This window comes from Carassius gibelio, chromosome B12, assembly GCF_023724105.1.
Source record: "Carassius gibelio isolate Cgi1373 ecotype wild population from Czech Republic chromosome B12, carGib1.2-hapl.c, whole genome shotgun sequence".
Lineage (NCBI taxonomy): Eukaryota > Metazoa > Chordata > Actinopteri > Cypriniformes > Cyprinidae > Carassius > Carassius gibelio.
This window is the reverse complement of record NC_068407.1, coordinates 9,639,437-9,648,956: the sequence shown is the minus strand read 5'-3', so window position 1 is coordinate 9,648,956 and position 9,520 is coordinate 9,639,437. Positions and strand designations below refer to the sequence as shown.

Sequence of the window (9,520 nt, the reverse complement as noted above, 5' to 3'; positions counted from 1 at the left end):
AAAGCAACTGTGGTATGAAAATATCTTGCAGCTGTTCAGCACAGCGTTGTTTGCCTTCTCCATAAAATAACTCTTGTTTTACCAAAGTCCCGTTAAGGGTATTTCTATAGTTTTGGTTTTACTCATCTTTCTCCCCGATGCTGTATACAAAGAGAGAGAGAGAGAGAGAGGGGGGGGGGAACACTATAAGTAACTTACATTCTAAAAGTTTTTTACTTTTCGATAGTCCAAGAAAAAAATGACATTTAAAAGCAAAAAAAAAAAATTATTGGTTGAATGTGTTGGTACTCATGGATTCGTTAAGAGTATTGCATTGTCCTGTTCTAAACAAACTGTGTCGTGAATGATTTCGAATGAACTTACAATGTTCACCACACGATGGCGGTGTTACTCTAAAAGCAGACAGGACCGCGCGCATACATATCTTCAGTCTGACATGAGAGATTCACACACGACTCGTTTTGCAAAAAAAAAAAAATTCATCTAACAATTTGTATTTTATTTTTATTTATTTTTTTACATGTGGCCGATAAAGGAAACAGCTTGTAGCTTAAAATAATTACATAAAATTCCAAATATTAAAATCACCCTCTCTTATATATTTTATATGTCTGTCCTCACTGAGTTGATTGATAAAAATCCTTTCTATCTTGAATGATCCAGTCACTTGTATTGTACTTGATAGCGTTTTCTAAACGAAGAAGGCTATAAAGTAATTGCAGTAGACTCCTTTAGATTTAATCCTGGTGAATATCTTAATCATCAAACCATAAACATGAATGTAATGACCAATATGGTATATATCATTATACGATGGACCTGAATTAATCTGTTTTTGTTGGCCCACTGGAAACATCTCGTTTGTCGTGTGTATAGTCTATATGTGCTCTTGGCACTGAAATGGTTTACCAATAACAGTCCTACCCCGCCTCCCCTCTGCCTCCCCAAGAACTCCCTCTCTCCCCTTTCTCGTCTCTCTTTTTCAGTCTCTCCTGCTCTTCCTATCACAAGATCGCGCTTTGTCTGTTTGGAGATGTCGAGCGCCCATCCAATGACATTAGGAATCAATAACTAACGCCCATATGAAATGCAACTCACTATCAAAGAGAGTAAAAACGGAAAACTCTTTATTGCTCGGGGACCATCACTAAGGAGTCATGTGGGTGCAGCCACGGATACATTTGTTTGCATGAATATTTTACATTTTACGCGTATAATTTCCACCTGGATTAATTCATTTTTTTCATTGTAACAACAGGCCTACATTTGCTCAATTAACTTTATTCATCAAGAGACTGCCTGATCTCTATACAGTTGTCAAAGTTCCTTCTTCGGGGAGTCGATCTGGCAGGCAATGAGTTCTTACTTCGTTAATTCCCTCTTCACCAAATTTAAAGGAGGCGATTCTCTGCGCTCCAGCTACTATGACTGCTCCGGGTACGCGCAGGATCTTGGAGGCAGACCGTCTGTGCTGTACGGTCACAACTCTGGATCATCGTTTCAGCACGCGGCTCAGTTCCCGGATTTCTACCACCACGGTACATCATCCTTCTCCCACGCGTCTTACCAGCAGAACCCGTGCGCGGTAGCTTACCCTGGAGATGCCACGGGAAACATCTTAGGTCAGGACAGTTTACAGAGACAGTCTTTCTTCAGCGCACCGGATGCGGATTTTACGCAGTTTGGGGATTGTAATTTAAAGGTCAGCAGCATCAGGGATGATCTGGAAGGTGCAGAACCGTGCACAGGGCAGCTCTTCCCATGGATGAGACCACAAGGTGAGATGAGTGAAGAGAAACACCTAGGCTGTTATAGTCCCACATAAAACGCTTTAGACAATGCTGCCTGCTTATTACCCCCAATTAAACGTTTTATGGCACCTATAGATTACTGAGGAATTAGCACCTTTAAAAAAAAGCATGCAGTGTCTAGAAACTGAGAGGGTTTTATAACTTTGTTTTATTTACACAGATAGATATGAGAAATCAAACACTATGTCACCGGAAATAACGCTTTTTTTCCTCCCCACCACAGCTACCGGCCGGAGAAGGGGCAGGCAGACATACAGCCGCTACCAGACTCTGGAGCTGGAGAAGGAGTTCCTGTTCAATCCTTACCTGACCCGCAAGCGCCGCATCGAGGTGTCTCACGCACTGGCCCTCACTGAGAGGCAGGTGAAGATCTGGTTTCAGAACAGGCGCATGAAGTGGAAAAAAGAGCACAACAAAGACAAGTTTCCCTGCAGCAAAGTGGAACAAGAGCAAATCGAGAGAGAGAGGGAAGAGGGGAGCCAGGTATCAGAAAAACACACATCAGGAGAAGAGGACTCGGAGACTTCCAGTATTTCTAAATAGTCTGTTGACTAGGAAAAAAAAGAAACACCACTGCAATCGATCAAATGCAATTTAAATAAAAGTCTGAGGTTTGTCTGTGGACACGCAAAGGCTATCAAATACAAAGCCAATCATATATTCCATTTACTGCAGACTTGTTTCCAAACGGTGATTGTTTCCGCTTATTATGGTTTGCTGAATCAGTCTCAGTTTTGTAAAGTTTCAGTGGTGTAAGTAGATTACTCTTGAAGTTACTGTTGCAGAGAGGGCATATGAGGCGAAGGCTATGGTCTGCATGGCATCAATTTCCTCTCCAAATTTTTAAGAGTCACAAGATTCTCTTCAGTAACTCTGTTATAGCTAAAATGGGATGAGGAATCAGCATTAGCGAGTGCATTACTGTATCTCTTACTGTAAGAAAATGCAATTTTATGATTGTTAATTACTGTTCAGAAATGATTATTCAGGTTTACAGATCTTCAACCGAACTACCTAATATATGGGTCATTGCGTCAATCATTTTGTCAGTGTATCCATGCGTTATGCTTTCCTGAGAGGGATGGTTTAAACGCACAATGTTATTATAAAAAAAATGCTGTGTAAATATTTGATATTGCAGTTCCGTGAAGCACTGTTCTATTGTATTTTCTATTGTCTTTAAATGGAAGTGGTTGCTGAAAGAAGCCACAATAAAATCTAAGAAAAGAATCCCTTTGCCTTTGTTCATTTTCCTTTCACTGGATTGTCTCTTGTTTCCCACAACACAAACACCCAAATTATTGTCATACTTTACAACCGAAGTGAACCAAAATAAAAGCCTCGATTGCACGCATGTATTTCATTTGGAAATAGTTTTTAACACTTAATCCTCAAATAGAATTAGGCAACTTAAATTGTAAATGAATCATATAATAAAGGAAACTAAGTAAATTATAAATAAAACACATTTCATTTAAATGAATCATAGGTCTGTTCAAAATAAAATTAAGTAGCCTAAAATATATATGAATATAACTTTAATATAATAAAAATTCAAAATATTAAAAAATGACCTTATCTTTCGCAGTCTCTCATGTGAGATGCATTGCAATAAACATTGGTGGTAGGCTATATGTTCCATGTCGTCTGGTAAAAAGTTTCAAACATCTAGAACTTAATATAGTAAAATGGTACATGATGAATTATGCTTAAAGCACATCATTAGAATCATAAGCACGCAATAGGATTAATGAACGAATATCGAACATCTACCCTACTTCTTTTCAAATCTACGTATCACGACGTACATATTGACAACAAAGCGTCAACCAAAACCCTTTGACCCAAGCCAAAAGTTCAATATGAGCACTTCGTTTCATGTAGGCAGTTTACGGGCTTTTATTACTCTGGTTGGATTCCCGAGCAGTCTGGTCTCAATCTCTGTCTCATCGTTTATGAACAGCAAGTGCCAGATGCCTCTTAATTGTGGTACCTTTCTTTCAGAGCTTTTGGCTGTCTTCAGTCTATAAGTCTATAAAATTTCATTAAATATTTAGTATTTTGTTTATTAGTTCTAACATGCCTATAACACTTAATTGTGTGCTGCTAAACCGATTTGATAGATTTTATTATTAAATATCAGACTTTCTAAATAAAAAAATGAGGATTATTTTCAGCAGGTAATTTGTACTTAATCTCCATTATGTTTCCCAAAATAATTGTTATCCAAAGTGTGTGTTTGGGGTGGGGGGTAGTATTAAAACCTTATAGTATATTATTTTTAAATTAAAAATTAAAACAGATTTTTATTATATTATTATAATTATTATATTATATTATATTATATTATTATAGATTTTTATATAAGGTAGTTACATATTGCTGTAGATAAATATCCCATGTACAGAGCAGTCAGTCAAGTTGAATTTATATAATCATAAATCTACTATAATTTTGTTGTGGTAATTCGATAGTTGTTGTCGTTATATAACAACTATACTAATATAAACAAATTACTTTACCCAATACTGTACTAAGCTTTCTACAACTACACGGTTATATTATATTGAAACATATAAAAACAAATAATACAAATCTAATGAAATTACTATTTTTTTGTTTCCTTAATCGCACGCAAGAGAAAACTGGTTGCAGAGAACGTCCGTGTGAACTTTCTTCTCATCGCTGAACACTCATGAACAGTTTTGCAACATTGTAACCTAATTTTAGAATTAGTTTAAAAAAAATTTAATACTAAAATTTAAATCGTCTTGTAGGACGTATGCTTTCTTTTTGAGACATGGGAGGCCTACGCTTCATTTCGCGTGGCTTGATGTAGGCCTAATAGTGCAGAAAATTAAGGCAGTAAAATCTAATTAGTTGTTCCTCTGGTCGTAAAGTAAATGCGGGAAATGAAAGCAACTGTGGTATGAAAATATCTTGCAGCTGTTCAGCACAGCGTTGTTTGCCTTCTCCATAAAATAACTCTTGTTTTACCAAAGTCCCGTTAAGGGTATTTCTATAGTTTTGGTTTTACTCATCTTTCTCCCCGATGCTGTATACAAAGAGAGAGAGAGAGAGAGAGGGGGGGGGGAACACTATAAGTAACTTACATTCTAAAAGTTTTTTACTTTTCGATAGTCCAAGAAAAAAATGACATTTAAAAGCAAAAAAAAAAAATTATTGGTTGAATGTGTTGGTACTCATGGATTCGTTAAGAGTATTGCATTGTCCTGTTCTAAACAAACTGTGTCGTGAATGATTTCGAATGAACTTACAATGTTCACCACACGATGGCGGTGTTACTCTAAAAGCAGACAGGACCGCGCGCATACATATCTTCAGTCTGACATGAGAGATTCACACACGACTCGTTTTGCAAAAAAAAAAAAATTCATCTAACAATTTGTATTTTATTTTTATTTATTTTTTTACATGTGGCCGATAAAGGAAACAGCTTGTAGCTTAAAATAATTACATAAAATTCCAAATATTAAAATCACCCTCTCTTATATATTTTATATGTCTGTCCTCACTGAGTTGATTGATAAAAATCCTTTCTATCTTGAATGATCCAGTCACTTGTATTGTACTTGATAGCGTTTTCTAAACGAAGAAGGCTATAAAGTAATTGCAGTAGACTCCTTTAGATTTAATCCTGGTGAATATCTTAATCATCAAACCATAAACATGAATGTAATGACCAATATGGTATATATCATTATACGATGGACCTGAATTAATCTGTTTTTGTTGGCCCACTGGAAACATCTCGTTTGTCGTGTGTATAGTCTATATGTGCTCTTGGCACTGAAATGGTTTACCAATAACAGTCCTACCCCGCCTCCCCTCTGCCTCCCCAAGAACTCCCTCTCTCCCCTTTCTCGTCTCTCTTTTTCAGTCTCTCCTGCTCTTCCTATCACAAGATCGCGCTTTGTCTGTTTGGAGATGTCGAGCGCCCATCCAATGACATTAGGAATCAATAACTAACGCCCATATGAAATGCAACTCACTATCAAAGAGAGTAAAAACGGAAAACTCTTTATTGCTCGGGGACCATCACTAAGGAGTCATGTGGGTGCAGCCACGGATACATTTGTTTGCATGAATATTTTACATTTTACGCGTATAATTTCCACCTGGATTAATTCATTTTTTTCATTGTAACAACAGGCCTACATTTGCTCAATTAACTTTATTCATCAAGAGACTGCCTGATCTCTATACAGTTGTCAAAGTTCCTTCTTCGGGGAGTCGATCTGGCAGGCAATGAGTTCTTACTTCGTTAATTCCCTCTTCACCAAATTTAAAGGAGGCGATTCTCTGCGCTCCAGCTACTATGACTGCTCCGGGTACGCGCAGGATCTTGGAGGCAGACCGTCTGTGCTGTACGGTCACAACTCTGGATCATCGTTTCAGCACGCGGCTCAGTTCCCGGATTTCTACCACCACGGTACATCATCCTTCTCCCACGCGTCTTACCAGCAGAACCCGTGCGCGGTAGCTTACCCTGGAGATGCCACGGGAAACATCTTAGGTCAGGACAGTTTACAGAGACAGTCTTTCTTCAGCGCACCGGATGCGGATTTTACGCAGTTTGGGGATTGTAATTTAAAGGTCAGCAGCATCAGGGATGATCTGGAAGGTGCAGAACCGTGCACAGGGCAGCTCTTCCCATGGATGAGACCACAAGGTGAGATGAGTGAAGAGAAACACCTAGGCTGTTATAGTCCCACATAAAACGCTTTAGACAATGCTGCCTGCTTATTACCCCCAATTAAACGTTTTATGGCACCTATAGATTACTGAGGAATTAGCACCTTTAAAAAAAAGCATGCAGTGTCTAGAAACTGAGAGGGTTTTATAACTTTGTTTTATTTACACAGATAGATATGAGAAATCAAACACTATGTCACCGGAAATAACGCTTTTTTTCCTCCCCACCACAGCTACCGGCCGGAGAAGGGGCAGGCAGACATACAGCCGCTACCAGACTCTGGAGCTGGAGAAGGAGTTCCTGTTCAATCCTTACCTGACCCGCAAGCGCCGCATCGAGGTGTCTCACGCACTGGCCCTCACTGAGAGGCAGGTGAAGATCTGGTTTCAGAACAGGCGCATGAAGTGGAAAAAAGAGCACAACAAAGACAAGTTTCCCTGCAGCAAAGTGGAACAAGAGCAAATCGAGAGAGAGAGGGAAGAGGGGAGCCAGGTATCAGAAAAACACACATCAGGAGAAGAGGACTCGGAGACTTCCAGTATTTCTAAATAGTCTGTTGACTAGGAAAAAAAAGAAACACCACTGCAATCGATCAAATGCAATTTAAATAAAAGTCTGAGGTTTGTCTGTGGACACGCAAAGGCTATCAAATACAAAGCCAATCATATATTCCATTTACTGCAGACTTGTTTCCAAACGGTGATTGTTTCCGCTTATTATGGTTTGCTGAATCAGTCTCAGTTTTGTAAAGTTTCAGTGGTGTAAGTAGATTACTCTTGAAGTTACTGTTGCAGAGAGGGCATATGAGGCGAAGGCTATGGTCTGCATGGCATCAATTTCCTCTCCAAATTTTTAAGAGTCACAAGATTCTCTTCAGTAACTCTGTTATAGCTAAAATGGGATGAGGAATCAGCATTAGCGAGTGCATTACTGTATCTCTTACTGTAAGAAAATGCAATTTTATGATTGTTAATTACTGTTCAGAAATGATTATTCAGGTTTACAGATCTTCAACCGAACTACCTAATATATGGGTCATTGCGTCAATCATTTTGTCAGTGTATCCATGCGTTATGCTTTCCTGAGAGGGATGGTTTAAACGCACAATGTTATTATAAAAAAAATGCTGTGTAAATATTTGATATTGCAGTTCCGTGAAGCACTGTTCTATTGTATTTTCTATTGTCTTTAAATGGAAGTGGTTGCTGAAAGAAGCCACAATAAAATCTAAGAAAAGAATCCCTTTGCCTTTGTTCATTTTCCTTTCACTGGATTGTCTCTTGTTTCCCACAACACAAACACCCAAATTATTGTCATACTTTACAACCGAAGTGAACCAAAATAAAAGCCTCGATTGCACGCATGTATTTCATTTGGAAATAGTTTTTAACACTTAATCCTCAAATAGAATTAGGCAACTTAAATTGTAAATGAATCATATAATAAAGGAAACTAAGTAAATTATAAATAAAACACATTTCATTTAAATGAATCATAGGTCTGTTCAAAATAAAATTAAGTAGCCTAAAATATATATGAATATAACTTTAATATAATAAAAATTCAAAATATTAAAAAATGACCTTATCTTTCGCAGTCTCTCATGTGAGATGCATTGCAATAAACATTGGTGGTAGGCTATATGTTCCATGTCGTCTGGTAAAAAGTTTCAAACATCTAGAACTTAATATAGTAAAATGGTACATGATGAATTATGCTTAAAGCACATCATTAGAATCATAAGCACGCAATAGGATTAATGAACGAATATCGAACATCTACCCTACTTCTTTTCAAATCTACGTATCACGACGTACATATTGACAACAAAGCGTCAACCAAAACCCTTTGACCCAAGCCAAAAGTTCAATATGAGCACTTCGTTTCATGTAGGCAGTTTACGGGCTTTTATTACTCTGGTTGGATTCCCGAGCAGTCTGGTCTCAATCTCTGTCTCATCGTTTATGAACAGCAAGTGCCAGATGCCTCTTAATTGTGGTACCTTTCTTTCAGAGCTTTTGGCTGTCTTCAGTCTATAAGAAATTCATTGTCTGAGATTAAATATTTGAAGATAAGGGCCTACTGATCTCCTCGGATCTCCCCTCTGTGTACAGTCTTGCTATAAATATGGTGTAGCCTATATTTAACATATAGCCTAATTTGATTTGAAATATTCGTTGTATATCTGTTAAATGCGTGAATGTAAAATTGTTGAAATAAAAAGATCACTCTGGCGATTGTTTCCTTTTTCTCGTTATGACCTAAAATCAAGATTTAATAATATATATCTATCATTTCAAAGATATCAAGCTATGACCACGTGAAAATTCAAGAAAAGTTTCCATTCTAAAGAAAGACTCAAGTAGCTATTTTAAGGTTCCCCTTAATTTAAAAGTAAAGGTAAATGTATAGGTCTAATTAAATTAAATGTAAGCCGATATTTTTAATTATAGCCTATTGTAGACCTATTATATTAAAATGATATTTTCACTGTAGAGGTAGCAAACACTAAATTTCAGTAATTTTATTTATTTTTTTTTTTTTTTTGCAAAATCCTATATTTGAGCTGCCTTTGTATTTGGTTAAAAACGAACCAGTCAATGAGCCGTGCACGACAAAAAACAAAACAATAATTGGCATATGCATGTTGAATGTTATTTTACAAAACATTGAATTCACTCAAAACATCAACAAAAGTTCCATGTAAAATGTAGGCATATATGTCAATTAGTATTATTTTAATATGAAAACAACAATAGGCCTATACCCTGGCAACGAGTAAAAGGCACAATTGTATAACTGTACACGCTGACAGTTAGGTTCACTGGCGTTTTGCAGTCATATAATGTAATAACAAATATTTTTTAACTTCCCACGAACCATATCGCAATATAAGAAGCCAACAGAACAAAAATGGTTCTAAATAAAAGGGAACCATTAATGCTGCAAACTTTATGTTTCCACAAAATATGAAACTCGACTTGATGTGGAC

General features: G+C 37.1%; 2 protein-coding genes across 3 annotated transcripts; both read left to right on the top strand.

The window, feature by feature from the left end:
- The first annotated feature begins 1,018 nt into the window (after positions 1-1,018).
- On the top strand, positions 1,019-7,801 carry LOC127968796 (homeobox protein Hox-B8b). 2 transcript variants are annotated; one of them, XM_052570136.1, is made up of 3 exons: positions 1,019-1,159; positions 5,985-6,504; positions 6,761-7,801. In XM_052570136.1, the coding sequence occupies exons 2-3, from the start codon at positions 6,081-6,083 to the stop codon at positions 7,078-7,080; spliced, it is 744 nt and encodes a 247-aa protein (XP_052426096.1). In that variant the 5' UTR covers positions 1,019-1,159; positions 5,985-6,080; the 3' UTR covers positions 7,081-7,801. The 2 variants fall into 2 exon arrangements, with proteins under 2 accessions (XP_052426096.1, XP_052426095.1); XM_052570135.1 differs by lacking the exon at positions 1,019-1,159 and adding an exon at positions 5,724-5,885.
- LOC127968795 (homeobox protein Hox-B8b) lies at positions 1,020-3,073 on the top strand. Its single transcript, XM_052570134.1, has 3 exons — positions 1,020-1,159; positions 1,259-1,778; positions 2,035-3,073. Exons 2-3 carry the CDS (start codon positions 1,355-1,357, stop codon positions 2,352-2,354), a joined length of 744 nt encoding a protein of 247 aa, XP_052426094.1. The 5' UTR covers positions 1,020-1,159; positions 1,259-1,354; the 3' UTR covers positions 2,355-3,073.
- Positions 7,802-9,520: the final 1,719 nt, after the last annotated feature.